The following is a 21253-nucleotide window of genomic DNA, read 5'->3' as shown; positions in this document are numbered from 1 at the left end:
ATGACGACTTTAAAAGCCACGGCATGTTGCTTTGTAGAGAAATCAGGACTCACGAATTATCTATACTAACATTATACCAGTTTTTACATGACTACCATGGACAAAAACATCGTGTACAATATGATCTAGAAATATAACAGCCAACAGTGGCTCAACCCACCAGCGAGTTCTCTGGGGTTTGATCAAACTACGTAAGCAAAACCGACAAGAACAACGTAGTAAAACAGAGTAAACTTGTCCCTATTAATAACTTGTTAAAATGAATTTCATATATATTCCGGTTATATCTGAATACTGCTTAGGTTGTGAACACAATGCGCCATTTACAGGCACCATTTGCTCTGTCGGTAAACCAGCGCAAACGACCAGAACACAAGTCGTCCTGATTCGAAGTAATATAAGCATCCCAATTTTCAACTCCGGCGCCCTCGCCCCCAAGAATATACTCCTTCAATTGATCGTCCACTTCAATTCTTGTGGTCCAGTCTTTAGATCCCTGTTTCGACCCTAATGCCCTGCGAAGAAACGACTTCATGTTCACGGGCAGAGCTTCACACGGGAAATCAATCAATAAACTAGCACATACAAGCAGACCCCTCGACCGCTGAAACATTTCGTAATTGCAAGCGACAGAAACCGGCTTCCTGAAACGCTCGTGTAGTCGATACTGCACGTTAGTCAAGAGTCTCCGGGCATAATCTTCCTCGAGGGCGAACGGAATATCGCCGGATTCCCACATGGATTTGAAAACTATTGGATATGTTTGTGGCTCATATTCAAGGGTATCTCCGGCTTCTTCCTGGTCTTCAAGCATCATGTAATCATATTGGCAGTCTTCGCACATTGTTTCGAATGTTGTGCATTCCATCTTGGCTAGGGGCCGTGTTGGTATGGATACTTTGGTAGTATGAGTGCAGCTGCAATGAACATTGTTTGATTTAGTTCTCCTCTTGATGGGTACACATTATTTTTATACTAAGAAACTGTCGAGACAATGAGGCTATGGTAATAAAGGAAGAACAATGAACGAGATCAAGACCAACAAAGAATAACAAGGTAACCCAGTAGTGCAACCCATCAGACAGTATAAGGAACTAATCATCCAGCGATAGTTGACTAATAGGATGCATTACGTCCAAAACCAGTTGATAAGCCTCTTCAACACAGTTGTGGGAATGGGTGTAGCCAGCCCTATCCATGAACCATTCCAGACGCGCCAGGCTCATGTGGTCTGTGGCCTCAAACTTGCACATCTCCCAGTCATCCAGGCTAGGCGTCCGGTCTTCAAAGAGACTCTTGAACAGCGCATTATCAACTTTGACATACTTGGGGAAGTCGATTAGCAGGCTAATCCACATGCTTGGATTTTTGGCTCCCCCCACATTTCTAGGCGGGTTACAGTCCAGCTCGTCGATCTCGTAGTAACTAGAAACATCAACTTTCTCGTTGAAATGGCTGTAAAGAGTGTCTAACACTTTTTGCTTGAGATCTTGGACGTATTCATAGGGATTTATTTCCTTGTACCGATATATAAACTGGCAGTTAAAAACCACTGGATAGATGTCTTTGCGATACTTCAGATCAGGCCCATCAGTGGATTCAAAGAGCGCCACAAGTTCAAGCATGTGCATTTGGCAGTGTACACATACCTGTCCATTATGTTGACAATCATAATCGGAATCCATTTTGGGTTGTTGGTGCTAAAGTGCTGTGAGTCGATAATGGGCTGTACGATTCCAAATCGCAGCCAGGGAACTCACGGGCATATATACATTACTTGTCAAAGAGACCCATACTCTACTGCCACAAAAGGAATAAATAGAGAAAACAAAGAATGAAAAGGACAGTTCAATTCATGATACTCGTTCTTTGCGAGGCATTTTCATTGTTCAAAGTCAAAAACAAACAACCAACCATACCTAGTCAGAGTCCGAACCGGGGTGCCCAAAATTGCCAACACAAGGAAACCCGGTGAGTCTATTCATGTACCAGTCCAGACGGAGTAAGCACAAGTCCTTGTCCGAGCTTCCCGAAACAACAGGAGCTTGGCCAGCCCGCTGACAGCTGATGGAAGACGGATCGAGATTTCCAAGTATATAGGCCTTCATGTCCCAATCCATCCGGAACCCGAGGGGTAAGTCGATTAGGAGACTAATCCAAAAGGCATCAGGCTCCCCCGCTGTTCGGAATTTATACCTCCGAATATCCGCATAAACAGGAACCCACTGTCCTAATACTTTGTATAGGCGGCCCCCCACTTCCCGCGGTAGTTGTAGGATCATCTCGCTGGTGTTTTGAGTGCCTCGACAGTAATCCGTAAAGATCACAGGATATGAACCACTAGGGCGCTCGTAGTGTGCTCCTGTGTCATTTTCGGGGGCCTCACGGCAAAGTGCGGTATAATTAGCTCTACAATCGACACACATATCTTGTAAAGTATAGCAAGTCATTTTGCTGAGATTGGACTGGTCGTGAGTCTGTCTGTATCTCTGGGAGTATGCTGAGACTTGATGTCTGCCATTTCAAATAATGGCAAGCATGGTAAATATATAGTAATGTGTGAGCCGCAAAGTCTCCGAAACCCCATACAAGCGCAATAAAGGAGTCTATTGTGTTGTACTTTGTCCATTGAAGCGTATCAAGTTCCTTGCAGTTTTGTTGATTGCTATTGTTCTGAAGTTTTGGTTGGCTCTGTCTGGTCCTGATAAACACACCTTTGCTCAGCCATCGTTCTTTGGCCTCTCCATTCAAAGTCGGCATTGTCCGCTTGACTCGGCCAAATTACAGTTAGGTAAGTGAAAGTGATTGAATATGGAAAAGGGGGAGGACTCAGGAGTTGTAACTGTGCCTGAATGGGAGATGGATCGCACGAGGAATGACACTGGTCCAATAGATCGTGCACTATTCCCGGGAGATTTGAGAAGACAGGAGCTCGAGTGGATATCGAGCCAAATAACATGAAAAGCATACCCCTGGAGGGGTCCTGCTGTGGCAGAATTCAGGAGCATGACGGATGATCGCGGTATAGTTGGAGCGTTAGTCGGGTCACTCCCGCTAGTCTGCAGCTGTCGCCGTCTCCTTTCCACCTTCACCGCTAACTACAAGCTCCATGCACCACTTCCTCTCCGCATCCTCCCACTGCTGTCCCCTCTTCTTGACAACTGCGATTTTTTTGATATTTTCGGTTTCATTTATTTCTGCCAGCTTCACCCTCCACGATGGATGATATTTCCCCCGAATACGATGTGGTCGTCCTCGGCACCGGTATGTACCATCTGATCTACCCCGCTGTTTGACGCCAGAGCTCACAACCCCCCCCTTAGGCCTGACGGAGTGTGTCCTTTCTGGGTAGGGCTCCCTCGCTATACTTCCCTGGAAACCAATTAACCCTGTATCGCGTACAGTGTTCTCAGTGTCAAGGGCAACAAGGTGCTCCATATCGATCGCAATGATCACTACGGAGGGTGAGTTGGCAACCCCGCTTCCAGACTTCGAGCTCTCTAGGCGAAACATCCACCCACTAACACCATCGCAGCGAGGCTGCCTCTGTGAACATTGAGACTGTAAGTAGACAAGAACAACTTGATTTGTGAAGTTTCGCCCATTACTAACACCCTGTTTCCCGATAGCTTTTCAAGAAATACGGCAACGTCCCCGCCGGCCAGGAGCCCTGGAAGAAGTATGGCCGCGTCAACGACTGGAACGTGGATCTGGTGCCTAAGCTGCTGATGGCAAATGGCGAGTTGACGAATATTCTGGTTTCTACCGACGTTACGAGATACCTTGAGTTCAAGCAAATTGCCGGTAGCTACGTCCAACAAGGAAAGGGTCCCAAGGCCACTGTGGCCAAGGTGCCTTCCGATGCAGGTGAAGCTCTGCGCTCATCTCTCATGGGCATGTTCGAGAAGCGTCGGGCTAAGAAGTTCCTGGAATGGGTTGGTGAATTCAAGCCTGAAGACCCTGCTACTCACCAAGGTGTGCATCCTCACGACCTAATCAACTTGAAACCGCTAACATGACCCAGGCTTGAACATCGCTACATGCACAATGAAGGATGTCTACGACAAATTCTCGCTGGAGGACAACACTCGTGACTTCGTTGGCCACTCCATGGCTCTTTTCCAGACTGACGAGTACATCAACGCCCCCGGAACTGCCACCGACGCCATCAACCGTATCCGTCTCTATGTGAACTCGATGGCCCGGTACGGAAAGTCCCCATACATCTACCCTCTATATGGTCTGGGAGAGCTTCCTCAGGGTTTCGCTCGCCTTTCCGCCATCTACGGAGGTACCTACATGCTCAACACCGATATCGACGAGGTTCTCTACGATGGCAGCGGCAAGGTCTCCGGCATCAAGGCTACGATGAAAGACCGCGAGGACAATGGCGAGACCATGAAGTTCGAAACCAAGACGAAGAAAATCATTGCAGACCCCTCCTACTTCCCCGGCAAGGTTTCCGTTACTGGCTACCTGCTGAAGGCAATTTGCATTCTGAAGCACCCCGTAGACAAGACTGATGGCAGCGACTCTCTTCAGCTGATTATCCCCCAATCTCAGGTTGGACGCAAGCGCGATATTTACATTGCCGTGGTCTCATCGGCGCACAACGTCTGCCCCAAGGGATACTACATTGCCATCGTCTCCACGATTGCCGAGACGGATGCCAACCACCACCTCGAACTGGAGCCAGGGTTTGAGCGCCTTGGTGAAATCGAAGAGAAGTTCTTCGGACCACCCATTCCTCTGTACACTCCTCTTGAGGATGGCCGGAAAGACAACATCTACATCTCCAAGAGCTACGACGCCACATCTCACTTCGAGACCACAACTGGTAAGTTTAACGCTTAAAACACCTAGCATATGGGGCAAGAAACGGAAGATACTAACTTGAGTAGATGATGTGCGGGACGTTTACCAACGTGCGGCTGGTGAAGAGCTTGTCGTTGAAGGGCTCCGGGAAGGCCAGACGCTTGCAGAGGAGTAGGTACTTCGACACCATGTTAAAGGGATTAATATACTGTCGTTTGGATGCTTTTGAATTGAGCAATAATATCCTCCGTCTTTCGTTCTTTCTGTTCCGTCCGTATCGTGTTTAGTACCGTACTCTTTGCCGCTTGCGCAATTGTGTCAAGTAGAGCTGGTCAACATCACCAGCACATTAGAAAGAAGGGGAAAAAAAAGAACCAACCATACAATCGATCGACTCAACTCAACTCATCAATAATAATCACATTCCACAAAGGTATCATAAGTAGTCCATAACTAGGCTATCATGGATATCATAGATCAAAGGCAATCTATCTATCTATAACTTAACATCCGGATCCGTATTCGCCTTCTCATGATCCGAAACCATACAAACAGCCCCGGTATCAATCCTCACAATCTCCGACCTCATAAGCGCTAACCTCTTCCCAATATTCACCACCCTCGAGACCAGCTTCACCTGCGTCCCCGCCGGCACAGGCCGCAGGTATGTCACATCCAAATGCCGACTGACCCCTCCCAGCTGGAAAAAGCCTGGCTTCGACACCCCCAGCAGGATCATCGACGAGAGCGTGTCGAAGAGCGTCGCTGCGCACCCGCCGTGCAGGTTGCCGAGGTAGTTGCAGTGCTTGGGAGCGATGGTCAGCAGGAAGGTGATTTCGGCGTTTGGTTCTGGGGAAGCGGAGTGGAATGTTAGGTTTAGGGCGGAGGTGTCGATGCCCCAGCGCTGCGATGATGATTAGTCACTACAAGTTTCTGCGTTTGGATCGAGGGTATGGGAGATAATTAGGTTCTAGGGTAGTAGGTCGGGTGTGTTTACCTCTTCTCCATCTGTTTTCGTTGCGAACTGCTGGGCGAGGCTGTATACGTGCTCTTCAAATTCGGTAAGAGGTCTGTCAGGGAGGACGACGCCGGCTATTGTGCTTGCCATCTTTATTTAATATCCTTTGGATATTCTCGTCGAGATTTGGGACCGGTTCAGATAAGGACTGGAAGAGGGAGTTGGAGGGTTGGATTCAGATGTCGGGGAAGTGAGAGTCGGTCGTACTCATTTGAATTGCCGAGGTTGAGACGCTTTCATGTTTCTTGGACTCTTGGACGCTTAGCCCGCATTTCTGGGGTCGTCCACTTTTTGTTTTATTATTGTGGCTTTATTTTTTTGGAGTTTATAGCTGATAGAGGGGTTTAGTTTATAGATGGAAGCTGCTTAGTAGAGGGGAACGCTGTCCCGAGGTTCTTAAGTAAAGGGACCACGGTGCCGCCATTACATATCACTCACTACTCATGACTAGAGCTACTCAAAATCAAGGTCTCCAATAATACTACTTTTTGATGTACGCTAAGAATCCTTCGGAGAGGCAATAGAGAAGGCGGAATACGTACATACAATAAAATGGGTTGAGGACAACAGACCAAATTTCCAGAATTACGCACTCAAGAGAACCGCAGTTCTAACTCCCTAAGCAGATGTAGCACTAGGAACAATTGCAGTTCCAGTCGAACTAATGGCAGAAGTCGACTGTGCAACCGCAGTAGCACCAGGGATCAAACTCGGACCCGGGATGGTATAAGTCAGGGACTTGTAGATATCAACCAAGATACCAGGGTCGGTTGAAGTATACAACTCCGTGCCGAGAACGCCATCTGGCTGCGTTGATCCACTCCCAGTGATTTGTAGATTAATGCACTGCATGTAGTTCTGAGCCCCGTTTTCAGTGTGCGCACCCTGGAGCGCAATCAGCTCGTGGCGCAGGACATAGTTTCCCGGCGCAATGTCCTTAGGGATCTGGACGAGCCATGCGCTGTTGTTCTCGATGAGCTCGTCTGTGCCCCAAAGTCCAGGGACAGAGGAATCGTCGACCAATCCAACTTCGGAGATCTTGAAGAATTTCAGTGTTGCCTTGTCAACTGTCTGGCAGCTGGAGCCGCCGCAGCTTGCAAGGTAATCTAGAACAGGCCCGTGATGGGTTTCGGGCCAATCCGTCCATTGGAGATTGACGCTGTCGCCAGCCGCAACTGGGATTGATCCCTCGCCGTTTGTCGCGTTAAGATGGCAAATAATGTCGGGAACACTGTACCCATCAGTCGGAAACCCTCCTCCAGTATTGGGCGTGCCCCAGGCGGCGACCAAAGGTGCATCTTCCATGTACGGAAAGGAGTTGATATCCCATCCCTGATACGAGACGCCGTTGACTATAATATTGGAAATATGGCCGTGGCCGACGACATAAGAGGCGAAAGCGCCTGCGAGGAGAAATCGCGACATGGCTTGCTCAAGGATATTATTAACTAACAGGTTTGAAGTGCAAAGCAGAGGTGAGTAAATGACTGCAATCCTAGCACCTGGTCAGCTATCCCAATTTATACTCCATGCCATATCGCTGGTGCTCTATCCCTAATTCCCTATTACCCGGGGCCCAGTCACATTATTCACGGATATTTCACCATTTGACCAGGGTGAAACCCGAAGAAGATGGATCAATCTAGCCGGTAGCGCTGATGGCCGGGGAACTGAATCTTGGCGCATATTCTATTATATAGGATGAAACGACATCAACCCATGCAGCGGGCCCAGGCGTGGAAACGGGATAGACTCCGATTCGAAACAGGCATGTGCCAGGGCTATCACGTCTTCATCACATCCATGGAAATGAATATCCCTGTTGTTCTCTTATCGATATGACATGTAATGTGCATTAGTAGCCTCGAACAAAGTCTCACTTGAGGAACTTGTCCGAGTCTGTAGTCACGTCTTTGGTATGCGATCCATACTTGGTTCAAACAGGGGGGATATTAACGACTGCCCAGTTCAGCAGTATATATTCCAGAGCATGGTCAAAAAAGATAGCCCGTGGGTTGGATCCAAAGCTTTCTGCCCAAGCCTCCAAGGGGTTTGTGTTCTGACTGTTTCAAGTTGCAGCAGTCATAGTAATCCAAGACGGATACCACCTATGAGGATGAAAAGTGTTGCACTCTTATAACTTGTTCCTTCAAATCTTGATGAATAAACTGTTAGTGTGTTAGCGGGAAAAAAAAGTGATTGAAGAAAGGATAGTGAACACTGGGATGAATGAAAATGAGAGATGAAAGGCGCACTCTTAGTGTTGGTGGTAGATCACGTGACATCGCTCCCCATCGAAATGAAGCTTCAGTCTGATTGTCACCGCTGCACGTCTCCCAAGCCCTCCACTCTGAATCCGCCGTCCCACGGGCTTGCTTGAGGGTCATTTGGAGCGTCCATTTTATCCACCATTCGTAATGGCTACCGATCCTTCCCTCCAGGACCCCCTTCTGGCCCTCCGTCGCGCCATTGCAGCTGGCAACCTACCCACTGCGACGACATCCTCCGAGCTCTCGACCGATAACGCAACTGAAGATCTGGCTAAAGCAACCCATTTGTACTTCCAGCATCCACTACCCCAGTCACTCGCGCTAAACACGCCGACTCGATTCATCTCGTCCGACTCCCCTGTTGACCTCCGCGGTATCTTCTTCGCATATCAGAAAAAGGATGTTGCGATTCCCGAATATATCACCTCGGTGCAGGAGCTGAATGAGGCACTGAAACAGAAGGAGCGCGGCGAGGGGACACCAGAAGAAAGGGCGCAGAATTTGTCGTTTGTTGAGCGCTTGGATTTGATTACATGGCTGGAGGGCGCTTCGGACGACAGTGAATATATCAAGCCCCTTGAGGGGGTTGCAGGTGTTCCCTCGTCGGCGGCCCAAGTTCAGGCCTCTGCCAATGTTGGCTCTGTTGCCACAGGTGTATCTACTGCTCCCAGTGGCGCACCCGCTCCGGGAGCCGCAGCTGGGAAGGCTGGGAAAGTCATCGATCCTAGGCTTCAAGAAATCTACAACGGGGAGCGAAAATTGGGAGATCGCAACAGTGTTCTACGAGGGATTAAGCAGACGGTAAACTGAGAATCCCACAAATCTGGTCTTTTCGCCCCTGTGTTCTAACATGGAATGACGCAGGACTTTTCGCATGTTCGCAAAGTCGCCGAAACCTTCCTCGGACGCAATCGATCACGGACAAGTCAATACCCCCCAGGCGCAAAGCCCGGAGCCAAACCACATGCCATGGTTCCAGCGCCATCAGCAGGCCTCTCTCAACCTCGCAAGGGCAGCTCAAAAACTCAGGATCCCATCATCCTCCTCTCCCCCTCCGCCTCTTCCCTCATCCGCATGTCAAACGTCCGGTCGTTCCTCGGCGACGGAGTATTCGTCCCTCCCGACCACGCCACACTCGCTATGCCCAGTGCCTCCAGCAACATCTTATACATTAACCGTCCGTTAGGGATCTCCGACCCATCATCGTCATCCCGCGCCGTCGGCTCGCAGAGCCAGTCCCGGAAACCCACCCGCTTCATCCTCGTAGACAGCACCGCCAACTTCAAACCCGACTACTGGCAGCGACTGGTCGCCGTCTTCACCACCGGCCAAACCTGGCAATTTAAGTCATACAAGTGGTCCTCACCGCCGGAACTCTTCAAGCACGCCTCAGGCATCTACGTCGGCTGGCGCGGAGAAGATACCCCCCGCGAAGTCCGAGGCTGGGGCCGCGGCGTCCGCAGCTTCGCCGTTGAACGCTGGGATGAAAAAGGTGGCGTCAACGGTGCAGGACGCTGGCGGGACCGCGAAGTCGTTGAAGGAATCTGGACTGCCATCGAGGAAGGCATGAAGCTACGAGGCTGGGGGTCTAAATAGACTCAAAAGAAGATTCCTCCCCCGTCCATCTGGCACTTCTTCGTCCTCCTTCCCCCTTCCTCGTTCAATACATTGGATTAACTTCGCTTGTACATGGCGTTTGTGGTACTTGGCGTTTCTCCTTTTCTATTCCTCTCTGCATCTTACCACTTACTTCTTCTATGTCTTTTTATCCCCCCTAGCTTTTCCTATCTTTTTGGGCAATAGTGCGGACCAGGTAGAAACTTATGTCGTTGAACGAAAAAAAGAATATAAAGACTCTTTCTCGTTTTCTAATCAGAATTCTATGTTGAAGAGCCTAATGCTGGATATCCAAAATTTACTCTCTTCAATGACACATTTTACTTAGGCCAGGATCTCCAGAACTAACCTAGAGGTATATCAGACCTACTAACTACGGTAATAAGTCAAACCAAGGTCATATGTTTCCTAGTTTTTTAATTGTGGTTTCTGTATGTGAGTGACATCATATAGGTTTACAGGAAATAGCAGAGAAGAGAAGGAAAAGAAAAAGAAACCGCCGTACACAGACAGGCAGGCACATCGCTGAACCCTTGAAAATGCGAAACCAGGTAGATGCATGCAAGAATTGATGATGCTCGATGCAGGACAGATGGCGGTGGCATTTACATATCAAATGTCCGGGACACAATGGAAGGAAGAAAGAAAAGAAAAGAAAAGGAATATGAAATACAATGGAGATATGTCTTGAACTCATGCATGTATAGAAAAGAGAAATATGGAAAATAAGAAAGGAAATGGGAAGATAAACGCCACTCTAATGCTGCTCAACAATTATGTTTAAGGCGTTCTTCCCGAGGTCTTCCATCCAATGGACGGAATCCACGCGAGAAGATGGGAAGTGGAGAATGGAGAAACGAGACGTAAAATCTTCGCAGAATCTCGGCAAGGGACGTTTCTATCAACATGATCCGTGGATCATAACATCTTTCATATCTCGTGATGGCTCGCAAAAACAGGTCGCCGGTGGTAATCGGTATCGTGTGTCGAGTGTCAAGTATATATAAGGAAATAATGCGGGAACGTTCATGTCACAGGCGTGGAATGAAGAGAGATTAAAACGTATGGTGTGGAACGGACTCGTGCCTAGAAAGTAAAGTCGGTTGATCGAATAGGACGAATGTAGCCACCACGCTCGTCCTGTCATGAACGTGCTGAGCGGCTCATCGATCGTTCCGGAAGGGGTGCAGGTGTAGGCGAGTAAGATCTTGAACCAGTACCAATTAAGTCATCCACGTCGTGCTCCTGGAGAATCGCAGAGTATTTCGGGTCGCGCAAGAATTTAGGGACAGAATCCTGTTTTGTGAGTTAATCACCAAGTCCGAGACCAAAATCCAGGAACAAATGCAACTTACACTTGACATCAACTTGAATACCGATGTCTGCGCCATCTCGAACAGCTGCACCACTTCTTGAAGGCTCTTGAGCATTGAATCGTCATCTCCCACTGCTTTCGTCATGCGGCTAGCCAAACTATTACGGAGCGCGTGGTCAATGTTGAGCTCGCAGGGAGAGCCGGGCGCCAAAAAGGCGTTGTAGAGACCTTTAAGCGAGTCAGTTAGTGAGCTCAGCAAAAAGTGTATATAGGAGGTGGCTTACCGTAAGCTGCCGCCAGCGTTTCCCGTACAGCATCGGGCTTTTTGAAATGGCCCACCTTGTCATATTTATGGTACTGGGAAGTAAATTCAGAGACATCGATATAGAACGAGAGATTCTCTTCACAAAGCGAGAAGCGGAGAAATTCTCGGAACAGCAGGCGCAAAGCAGGATCTTGCAAAATATGGTTCAGGCGCGCATTGTTAGAATCCCTTGGGATTCCACGACTGTCATAAGGTGTTTCGCGAATCTTGCTGTCGCGCGCAATCCACCCGCAAACTCGTTGGCCACGCTCAGTGATACTGTATATCGCGTTTTTGGATGGTTGAAAAGCAACCAAGGAGTTCTCCATCTGGGGGATAGAACGGTCCTCTTGTAGTACCGTCATCAGGCCATACTTGACGAAAAGCTCCGCAATCAGAACCGTTTCCCGGGGTTCAATGGTCGTCGAACAGTCCATCAACCAGTCAACAGCGCCCTTTCCTGTGAAAGTGTTGGAAAACATTTTATCGCCAATTTTGCGTTCTCTGGCCATTTTCACGCCAACCAAGCCATTTGAATAGTCACTGAGCGAGTCAGAATCTGAGCTGGAGACGCTGCTTTTCACGTTGGGCCCGTCCTGTCCTGCAAATCGCCGGAAAATAACCTCAATTGTTGCTCGATCGTGGGAAAGCTTGTCGGTTTCGGTATCACGTTCCAGGTTGACCAGTTGCATCGTGTTACGGGGCGACTCCAGGACGTCAATCACATGGCGCGCGGTGATACCGTTTCTTTGGCAAAATCTTTGTAGGATGTTGATGCCCTTGGGGGTAAGTTGATACACAGCACCTTTCAACGGAAAAGTGTGCGAGTATTTTCCATCAACGGACTCAATGAACCGGGCATCAACAAACCGCTGACATACCGAACGAGCCATCTCCTTGGCCATTGAGAAGGTTGTCGTTGTGGTGGTTGTAACGATGCGAGAGGGGTCTTTCGGGTCTGGCATTCGGTTTGATTGGGAGAATTTAAGGGAGCCCAGGTTATTGATGGCTTCCTCTGATGTGAATGTGTGGTCATATTTCGTGAAGCGTACGCGGTGCGAATCCAATTTCAAGCTGACCATGAGGGTAGAGAACAGGTCCATAAAATCCTATTAAAAACAAAAAAGAAGAGATAATTGTCAGCAATTTCGCCACAAGCGGAACGATCGCATGGTTTATCTCATACCTTTGTAAAAGGACGATCATCTTCCGTCATACGTAGCAGCCTAGACGATGTTTGATGCATCTTGGCCGGGGAAAAGCTGACCGCGGAATTCGGTCTTTGTTCAGAGATGGGTGGGATCAGTTGGATGGTCTGGCGGCGCCGATCTGCTGAAGAGCTGGGCTGCTCGGTCACTGCAGATATGGAATCGAATTGGGCAGAGGTCGATTGTTCACTGCTGGCGCTGCCGTCGGACAATGGCGGGGAGAGGGGTGTTTCACCTGCGCTGAGTTGAGATGCTTTTCGCGAATGCTTCTGCAGGCTGCCGGACGAGGCGGATTGGCGGAGAGGGTAATTCGCGTTCGAGCCGATTGCTGAGAGGTTCGCAAGGGCACTGGAGGTCTTTTCGCGAGCGAGAGCAGCAAAAGAGCGTCGATTCCGTCTGGAGATCGAGCCGATTACTGAACCTGTCAAGCCGGTTGTGGACGCGGTGGCGGCCGGAGAACTCGCAGTAGCGGGGATGTCGGAGGAGATGAAGGATGAGGTAGAAGTGAAAGTTGGGAGACCGAAGTCGACCGTTGAAGAAGAGGAAGGGATAGAGACAACAGCCGCAGAAGAAGGGGAGGACTGAGGCTGATATTGAAGTTGGGAAGAGGGAGGGGATCCTTGGTTGAGGGGAGCGGCAGATATGGTTGGCATTGAAGAGTGCGAACCAGAGTGGGATAAAAAGGGTAATAAAAAAAAAAAAAAGGGCCGAAAAAAAAAAAAAATTCAAAACATAAAATACAATACAATGACGAAATTATACTAAACCAGAGGGGACAAATTAGGGGGAGGGGGCAAAGGGAGGGAGAGTGAGGCACTGGGGATCAAAGGGAGGAAGGGAGGGTGGAGGGTGGACACTGGGCGGCGGACGATGGACTGGACAGAATGGAAAATCGGAAAATCAAATGAAACCAGAAAATAAAATAATACGGAGTCAGGTTCACTTCAATCTTCCAGAAGACCGGAAAGGGGGACTTATGCTGATGAAAAGGAGCGGGGATTTTCTCCCAGGACTCAGTCTCAGTTTTCTCTGTGCCCGACAAGGTTGAAGACAAGAATAGCTAGCTAGAAAACGAAAGGCCTGCTCATCAGCCCATTTCCTGGCTTATTATTATTATTTTCTTCCTCAGAAGAGCAGCAGCCTGACTACTGTTCTCCAGGGGTGTGAAGAATTCGGCCTGTCATTCCTGACCCACTGTGCACGCGGACGGTTTCATGCACCAGACAACGTGGGCCAAGAGCAGATGTGGATGGATCGGCCTTTGGGGCGATCAAAGAACCTGGCCTCGTCCTGCAGACTCCGACCAGATGCCGCCTTACAGAAGCTCGACCACGATTTCATTCCAGGCGTGATTGATCTCCCTGGCATCTGCCACAAGATCATGCTTGCAGATAGTCTTTGGAACCAGTAGAGAGAGAGAGAGTTAAGGTACTTAAAGAGCGTTCATACTGAGGTCAGTGTACAGTGGGCTATGCTGGACGGCTGTAATCCAAATACCTAAAATTACACCAACTCGCACATCGGACGATCAGCGGGCATCGCTGTTTCCGTTCCTGAGACCAGAATCCCAGTTTACCTCCGAGTTGTCTCAATTTTGCTATCTCACTTATTGAAGCCAAAGTGCCTTTGAATCAAAACTCAGAGCTCCTTGCTGGAAAGTTACTTCCAAATACTCCGACTATTGCGTTCTAATCAAAGGATGGGACGCCTTTGGACCTGCGTCAGCAACGTGGCCAGCGCAAACCCTCCTGCCAGCGACGCCGAGCCACGCCCGCCTGGAACAAAGCACCTTCCAATTTCGGCAATTAATCCTTCAGGCTTTTCGAGAAGCCCCATCTGGCCTAGCAAGCAGGCCAATCAACACTTCGAGCACTCGGCCTCTTTCCCATTCCGGACTAAGCGGATTTCGCTCCCCACCCCCAGCCCAACATCGCAGTTCAATCAGGATTTGCGTGCTAAAACGCTTCCCGCTCTTCCTTGCGACCGAAAGCTGATTCGACCAAGCGTGCAAAGATGGATCTCTTGGTGATGTTATCCGTACGACGAGTCGACGACGTTATCGTTCCCTTGCTCCGTTCGTTGTGCCTTTTCTGCCCACGTGGAATTCCGGAGCCTGAACCCTTGTACGAGGCAGCCAACGGCGTACTGAAGACACCCAAATCACGTGAACCAAGCATTTTCCTGATGCAGATCCACTCTTGCTCTCACAAGTCATGACTCATGAGAGTTAGAGAGCAAGCACTGAGCAGCGTCACGCAAGGGTTCTTCTCCTAGCTTTTCTTTTGCAGAATCAAAGCTAGCTTCTGACTTGCATAAGCCTGGATTCAACTATCTTGTCTCGGGCTCTCGAGTCAACCATGGCAGATTCCTCCCCAGTGGGCCCGCTGATATCGGCAACAATGCCCAATAATCGTCATTTTGACGCGGTGCAATTTCATACTCATCATTCAAGCAAGAGCGACGCTAAACCCACCTAGTGGGCTGGCTAGAGTGTGGCTGAGCGGCCTGAGTAGTCTGCTGTTTGAGGGATCGGACTCCTTCGATGACTCCTCCGAATCCTCCAGGAGCTGCCTGGCCGAGACCCATGTGGTTCCACGTGGACACACGTGGAAAGAAGCGACCGTCGCTCAGGCGCCTTGGCTTCCAGTCCGCCGTTTGGAATCGCCGCTTGAGCCGGATCTCAGGCTCTCGAGCCCTGTTATTGGTACGAATTCTCCTTGCACCGTTTCTCTCTGACTGTCTCGTCACTTCCCCAGAACTGTTGGAAAGGTATTGGTGATTGGACACTAATAATGCTCGAGGTCATTGCAGCCTTCTGAGGCCGGTATTTCGTTATTCGCTTAGACCCGGGACGGCGGCGTACTTTCCCTATCTAACCCTCGCTGCCTCCTACATTTTTAGTTGCGGCAAAAGACGGTATACAAAGGAAACTCCTAATAATATCCAGCTCTCCAGACTCCAGAGAGGCAGAGACGGTTTACAAGATCCGCGCGGACCGCGACAACTCTTGGTGCACGGTGTCCCCAATTCCTGGATTTGACAGGTCACTTCGCGACACAATATGTTGCAAATCGCTTTCCGACCATTCAAACGAGCTGAGATGGAGTGTCATTCCTGCCAGAAGACCCTGAACGGTGGACTTGATTCTTGAACAATCGTCCCTATCGCTCTTTACCAACTCCCTGAGGCTCAAAAATGTTGACCAAACCTCAGAGTCGGGAATTCATCAAGAGAGTTTCGCTTGAGGCGCAAATCTGGCGATGACAAATACGCGAGTCATGGACAATCCATTCTCAATTCCCTCATCGATCCTTCCTTGGCTTCTCGAACTCAAGTGCCCACCCGAATGAGCAACCATGAAGCGGTGAGCGCTAAGCACCGAGTTTCTTCGCCCATGTTATCTAGATCCACCTGATTTGTCACAAACTAACTCAAGAAACCAAATTCTACAGAGGAAACAGTATGCCAGCCCATCACTTCAGTGAAAAGCAGAAAGATTGTATGTTTACTGTTTTGTTAGGCGCAGATGGATTGCAGCAGGTGCATATTGCGTCTGGTCAAAACATTATTCACGCCGACCGATCCGTAGTACATTCGGGGTTCTACTCCGTATTTGGCGAAAACAAATTAAAGGTCAGATTGGTCCGGACTCCAGTTCCTTTCCGACTCAATCATAGCATCAAAGCACATAAACTCAAAAATCATGGCGATCACTGATCACCACACACTTGCGCCAAAAGACTGGGGTGTTTTCTGTTTGTATAATCAAGTCTAGTCTTGCCTCCAACTTCCAAGTTCCGACGACAAAGTTCGAAAAGACGTTCGAGACTCCAGAGTCAATACTCAGCCCCCCGAGTATGAATCCGATGGCTTGGATCCCTCACGGTTTTGGCGAGGTTATTCCTCTGTCAGATTTGCGGCTGAAGCTAAAGTTTATTGTTCTGGAAGTCAAGATTTGACTGCCATCTTCCCTAAATCGTTGTGAAAAATATGATTTTGCTTATCGTCGATGTCAACACGTCAAGACAAGTATGCGTCAGCTCAAACCCAATCCTTCCATCGCCAGCTCAGCCCCGAGTGAGACGTAACAAACGGTTGACGCTCAGTCCTCGCAAATCCTTCAACCACTCAAAACCACGAGATTTCTCGAATTGAACTCGTCTCTCTCAACGTAATGCCGAGTTTACAACTACCGAGACACGGCACGGAATACTTGAAACAGATACCTCGTCATCAATATTATGGCTCTGTGATACGTAGTAGGGCCCTATAGGGTATTCGGCAATTCCCGCCGCCAACAACCCACTCCGTACTCGAGAAGGGGTTTTCTCTCAAGTCACAGACTCACAAGCGTTCGGCTGGGGCTGGAGCACGGACTCTGTAACTGGATCGTTACAAGGCCTTGGCCTGCGAGGCGTGGTTTTAGTGGCAGGTTGTTTGTTTGCTTTGAGAGTTGAGTCGTTGACCCCAAGTCCAATGATGATACCCCGCCCCGCCTGGGGAGAAAGTTGCCAAATACAGCCAGATGCATAAGTGGGTCTGTCAGGTCTCGTAACGACAAACGACATCGGACTGGAGTCTTGAAGTTTCGATCATTATTCTCGATGTTTTTTTTTTTTTTTTTTTTTTTTTGGTTGAGGTGGCCGCCTCCAAGTCCGGACTGTCGTCAAAAGCATCGGAGTCCACCGTATACTATCGGACTCATAAGGTCCTCAGCATGCGGTCCACCCCTCTTTATTCATTGTGGCCGCTTGGTTCTGAAACAAAGGGAGGGGGAAAATTGGAGTGGGTCATGAAAACAGGACAAACCAAATTGCTAGTCAAATTATGATGCGAGAACCACGTGGCATTAAGAATGGCTAGCCAAACTTTATGCTCCATGGTTTGACCAGCCCTTTTTTTCGGTCGCCCTAAGACGATAAGAATATTGTTCGAACGACGAAGAGACCAATACCCCGCCAGAATATCCAGTACAGGTGTACAACTTCACGCATGGCAGTACTGCGATGACCAACAGCTCCCTCATTGTCAGGTATCATCCTTCATTCGTCTCTCGAGTCTCGGCGCCCCAGATCAACAGACCCGTCCGTCTCCATTCGACTAAAATGACCCAGTTAGGCACCTGTCAACATTTACCTACAGTAAATGTATGGGAGTCTCTTACCAGGTCACGGGGGTAGCCAGAACTATCAATATCAGTACCCCCTCCTACCTGCGGGGGGTTGACGTGAATTGTAACAATAGCAGCAGTCTGATGATGATACACTAACATCAGAGTGTAGAATGTCGAAAAGACCCATTTCAGTCATAGGGCTTTGATTTGATCTTCCCTTTCATCAAAAAGTTTCAGAACCTTCGGTGAGGCCGTGCCGAACCCGCCAACTTACGGTGGTGTATTAATATCCTGGTCACCTCATGGACCATATGATGAGACTCGTCCCGAAAAGAAACGTTACGGACTTACGACAAGGAGGATTCAAAATGCGCCCTTTGCCGCTGCGGTGGGGTTATCAAGTTATCCACATTCCAACGGCTTTACCGCGTCTCATTCTCCAGTTGCAGGCCGTTTATTTTTACTCCAAACAGCACAGCAGGTTCTTCGGCGCTAGAAGGGCGCCTTGATCACTTGACAAGTGAGGCGCAGCCTAAGAAGTTAAGAACCTAAGAGGTGTCATATCAATTTCCCGAATGTCTAAGGCCGCATTTCGAGAATATGACAGGATGCACAGATACAAGATGAACACCAATGTCAGATTCGCAGGTTGGGTGTCTTTTCCGTCCGACTTGTTTTAACAAGTTTCAGCCTCCCCCTTTCCAGCTTCTTTGTTCCGTGGACGGGTTGACTTAACCCCCTTTTTTCCTCTCCGTGAGACTATCTGAGGGAGAAAATTATGAAATCATGCGTGTCCACTGTCAATCCATGGTTCTGGAAATGATTTAATCTCCGTCGGCGGAATATGATATCAATCCCGCCCTGTACCTGTGATGTCCGCTCCTGGCAAAGACTGAACCCCTTACAGGCCAAGCCCCTAGAAAATTCCAGAATGCTTCTGGAAGACGGTCAGAAGCCCAGTCGTCCCGTGTCATGTTTCAAGTGGGTACACCAGTAACACCACCCGCTTGAAGTCGACCGCATTTCGCAAATGCAGGGGGTGGAGGCTTGATCAATACGAAAGTGTCTGGCCCTTTGTTTCTTGAAGGACCGGGCAAAGGTTCAGTCTGAGATCAGTGACAAGTGGCTAGGCTACGAGCTGAGATTTTGCCTTTCTTCGAGTTTCACCGTGCCAAGTCGTCTCAACCTTCTAATTCCAGAAGCTGACAGTTCTTTGAGGTTTGAACCTTGGTCTGAGCATTCAATGTTTTGTATGATAATTATGTACTAACTTGAGTTTCTGATCCTCGATTACGAAGTCGCGGTAACAATGCCTACCGCCGGAGAAGTTCGGCAGATGGCTCGAAAATTGGATTCCAGATTTCCGAGTGCGGTTTGGTTACGAGAGAAACACGTGAGGATCGTCGCAGGGCCCTGTTACACCGCATTTTCTTTACCCCTTAGCCCGTATTCCACGTTTGCACTAGTAACATTTTTCTGCCTCGGCCAGGGCCACTGTGGTCGCTTTTGTTTCCACGGTATTGGGAAAGTCTTGAATCCAAGGACCATGGTTAAACCTTCTTCACCCAAGATTATACGAAGCCCTGTGGCAAATCAAAGGCAAAAAAATCGATCGATCGGAACCAGCCGAAACTCTGGATGAATCAGCATTCAGCAACTCAGCTTCGTCTGGTCATCATTAGATCAGTCCCGATTATCAAATCAGGAGATGATATGATGGGCAGAGTACGCCATACTCGTACTCGAAGGATGCCAAGAGTGGACACGAAGAGCAATATTGTTACGGAGCTTATGAGCAGGAATATGTGGCGATGTGCATAACATTATTAGGGTCTTAGTCGAGCCCTATCTCGGACCAAGGCGAGATGACAAGGATTCAGTAGCGTGGGATTTCGGCCCAATTGAGAGCCATCATATTTGATGGTGATGCTGATCCTTGCTGTCCACGCGAGAAATCGAACAGACGGAGTCGAACTAACAGTGACGGGGTGAAGGGAAGCAACAGGGAGTTATCTTGGTCGTGGACTCGTGATACTGGATTCGGTTAGTTGTCCTGGAATCCCGAGATACCGTGCTTGGCGCAATGCCAGCCGTCAGTTGGCAAAGATATGCGAACGATGGCGGGATACGATACCCATGGATATTAGGGTTATGATGGCGTTATTCGGTACGACGAAGACGCATACTGGTTGGACATGGCTATGAATTGGCTGCAAAGGGAGGACAACATGCGCTGTATACTGTGAGTAACAGGGGACTTAGGGGACTTACGGAGTACACTCAGGCAATGCAGCTAACAGGTGACGGACGTACAGTAATATCCCACAATCATGCAATAATCTCCTACTCCAACTGGATATCCTCACCAACATCATTATTCCTGATCAAGGAGCATCTTGCCATCTCCATCTCAGGTAAATTAATCTAACCAAATGTCATGCATTAGTGCCAACTTGACAGCCCTCTTCCATCCATTCAAAACAGTCCACAGTGATTCTTAATCACTACTACTGACCAAACATAAAACATCCCTGCCATTATTCCGCAAGGTGTGCTCTCAAATTCGGATCGATAAGTCTCCGTTCCGTTGCACAACCTTCCAGTCTCTCTTCCTTTATCCTGGTTACTCTTCTTGGATTGCGAGTCCTGTGTAACGCAACACAAGCCACCTGGCACTGGCAGCTGCCTGTTGTGAATCGCAATGTCCCCCTATCCCATCTGCATCGCATCCGACGCCTCCGGTTTTCTTCATCGTTGCTTAGCTTCAACTCTCCAGCAAGGCTGTTGTGCTTATTGCCGACGGAAGTTGTCGGACTCTAACTCGATTCTCAGCAGCAATTTCTGCAGTGATAATGCAGGCAGGCATGCATGCATTCGTAACCACTGCGGTACATATGCATTGGCCTCTTTGTAGAGGAAGGTCTAGAATTGTAGCGTTTCGCCAGCACGGGGGCAACAAACATGCTGATCGCTGATATCCATGCATACATATGAATCTACCTTTAGAACTGAGCAGCCTGGCGTACTCTGACTCTGACTCTGGACTTCAAAGCTCCTTGCTTCCGCTGGTTCATCCCCGAGTAATGCGTGCAAGTCCCGTCGTTGCTGATGCCTGCCTAGATGGGGTGCATGTGCCTCTCCCTACATGGAAAGTGCATTTCTTCCGCATTGTTGGCGGCAGTGAGATTCGGCGGTTTATACTTTTTCGCTTAGTCCTTGCTGTGATTTAGTAAACTCATTTATTGGAATGCTTATTGTGCTTCTAACCATTTACTATAACCAGTATATGCAGGGATATATATCGTCGTCATCTGGAATACCTAACTTAATCGAAACGCTACTTGGTTAGCACACTGATCAAATGCTGACTATAATTACGAACTGCTTACATCGACGCGTACGAATCGTCGAGTATCGAGTAAATATACTTACTACTAGTCCTTAACAGCCCATATTCCATACATGCTTGTCCTGACAAAGATAACCGGCCGGGCGATGAAACACACACCCTCTTACTATCCACTCCCCCACCTTAAACCAACTTCACTGTGAATCTCTCCTGTTTCTGAAAACTTAAATCCAAACCACGCCGA

The 21253-nt window shown here is 48.8% G+C and overlaps 8 protein-coding genes across 8 annotated transcripts; 2 read left to right on the top strand and 6 right to left on the bottom strand.

Annotated features, from left to right (window-relative positions):
- Nucleotides 1-298: 298 nt before the first annotated feature.
- On the bottom strand, nt 299-868 carry APUU_10915S (uncharacterized protein; the record flags this gene model as incomplete). The annotated part of the gene is made up of 1 exon (XM_041706096.1): nt 299-868. One exon carries the CDS (start codon nt 866-868, stop codon nt 299-301), a length of 570 nt encoding a protein of 189 aa, XP_041550281.1.
- Nucleotides 869-1094: 226 nt separating this feature from the next.
- On the bottom strand, nt 1095-1631 carry APUU_10914S (uncharacterized protein; the record flags this gene model as incomplete). The annotated part of the gene is made up of 1 exon (XM_041706085.1): nt 1095-1631. One exon carries the CDS (start codon nt 1629-1631, stop codon nt 1095-1097), a length of 537 nt encoding a protein of 178 aa, XP_041550280.1.
- Nucleotides 1632-2409: 778 nt separating this feature from the next.
- APUU_10913S (uncharacterized protein) lies at nt 2410-2760 on the bottom strand (the record flags this gene model as incomplete). The annotated part of the gene is made up of 1 exon (XM_041706074.1): nt 2410-2760. The coding sequence occupies one exon, from the start codon at nt 2758-2760 to the stop codon at nt 2410-2412; it is 351 nt and encodes a 116-aa protein (XP_041550279.1).
- A 458-nt stretch (nt 2761-3218) lies between these two features.
- On the top strand, nt 3219-4990 carry GDI1 (secretory pathway gdp dissociation inhibitor; the record flags this gene model as incomplete). The annotated part of the gene is made up of 7 exons (XM_041706063.1): nt 3219-3264; nt 3324-3348; nt 3405-3464; nt 3536-3563; nt 3630-3975; nt 4025-4837; nt 4902-4990. The coding sequence occupies 7 exons, from the start codon at nt 3219-3221 to the stop codon at nt 4988-4990; spliced, it is 1407 nt and encodes a 468-aa protein (XP_041550278.1).
- Nucleotides 4991-5311: 321 nt separating this feature from the next.
- APUU_10911S (PaaI family thioesterase) lies at nt 5312-5923 on the bottom strand (the record flags this gene model as incomplete). Its single annotated transcript, XM_041706052.1, has 2 exons — nt 5312-5719; nt 5813-5923. The coding sequence occupies 2 exons, from the start codon at nt 5921-5923 to the stop codon at nt 5312-5314; spliced, it is 519 nt and encodes a 172-aa protein (XP_041550277.1).
- A 528-nt stretch (nt 5924-6451) lies between these two features.
- APUU_10910S (lytic polysaccharide monooxygenase auxiliary activity family 9 protein) lies at nt 6452-7258 on the bottom strand (the record flags this gene model as incomplete). The annotated part of the gene is made up of 1 exon (XM_041706041.1): nt 6452-7258. The coding sequence occupies one exon, from the start codon at nt 7256-7258 to the stop codon at nt 6452-6454; it is 807 nt and encodes a 268-aa protein (XP_041550276.1).
- Nucleotides 7259-8250: 992 nt separating this feature from the next.
- CDC73 (CDC73 C-terminal domain-containing protein) lies at nt 8251-9699 on the top strand (the record flags this gene model as incomplete). The annotated part of the gene is made up of 2 exons (XM_041706029.1): nt 8251-8904; nt 8968-9699. The coding sequence occupies 2 exons, from the start codon at nt 8251-8253 to the stop codon at nt 9697-9699; spliced, it is 1386 nt and encodes a 461-aa protein (XP_041550275.1).
- Nucleotides 9700-10863: 1164 nt separating this feature from the next.
- Nucleotides 10864-13200, bottom strand: flbA (developmental regulator FlbA; the record flags this gene model as incomplete). The annotated part of the gene is made up of 4 exons (XM_041706018.1): nt 10864-11016; nt 11076-11263; nt 11320-12448; nt 12526-13200. 4 exons carry the CDS (start codon nt 13198-13200, stop codon nt 10864-10866), a joined length of 2145 nt encoding a protein of 714 aa, XP_041550274.1.
- Nucleotides 13201-21253: the final 8053 nt, after the last annotated feature.

Source organism: Aspergillus puulaauensis, chromosome 1 (genome assembly GCF_016861865.1).
Source record: "Aspergillus puulaauensis MK2 DNA, chromosome 1, nearly complete sequence".
Lineage (NCBI taxonomy): Eukaryota > Fungi > Ascomycota > Eurotiomycetes > Eurotiales > Aspergillaceae > Aspergillus > Aspergillus puulaauensis.
The sequence above is the reverse complement of the archived record's forward strand: the minus strand, read 5'-3'. Positions and strand labels throughout refer to the sequence as shown.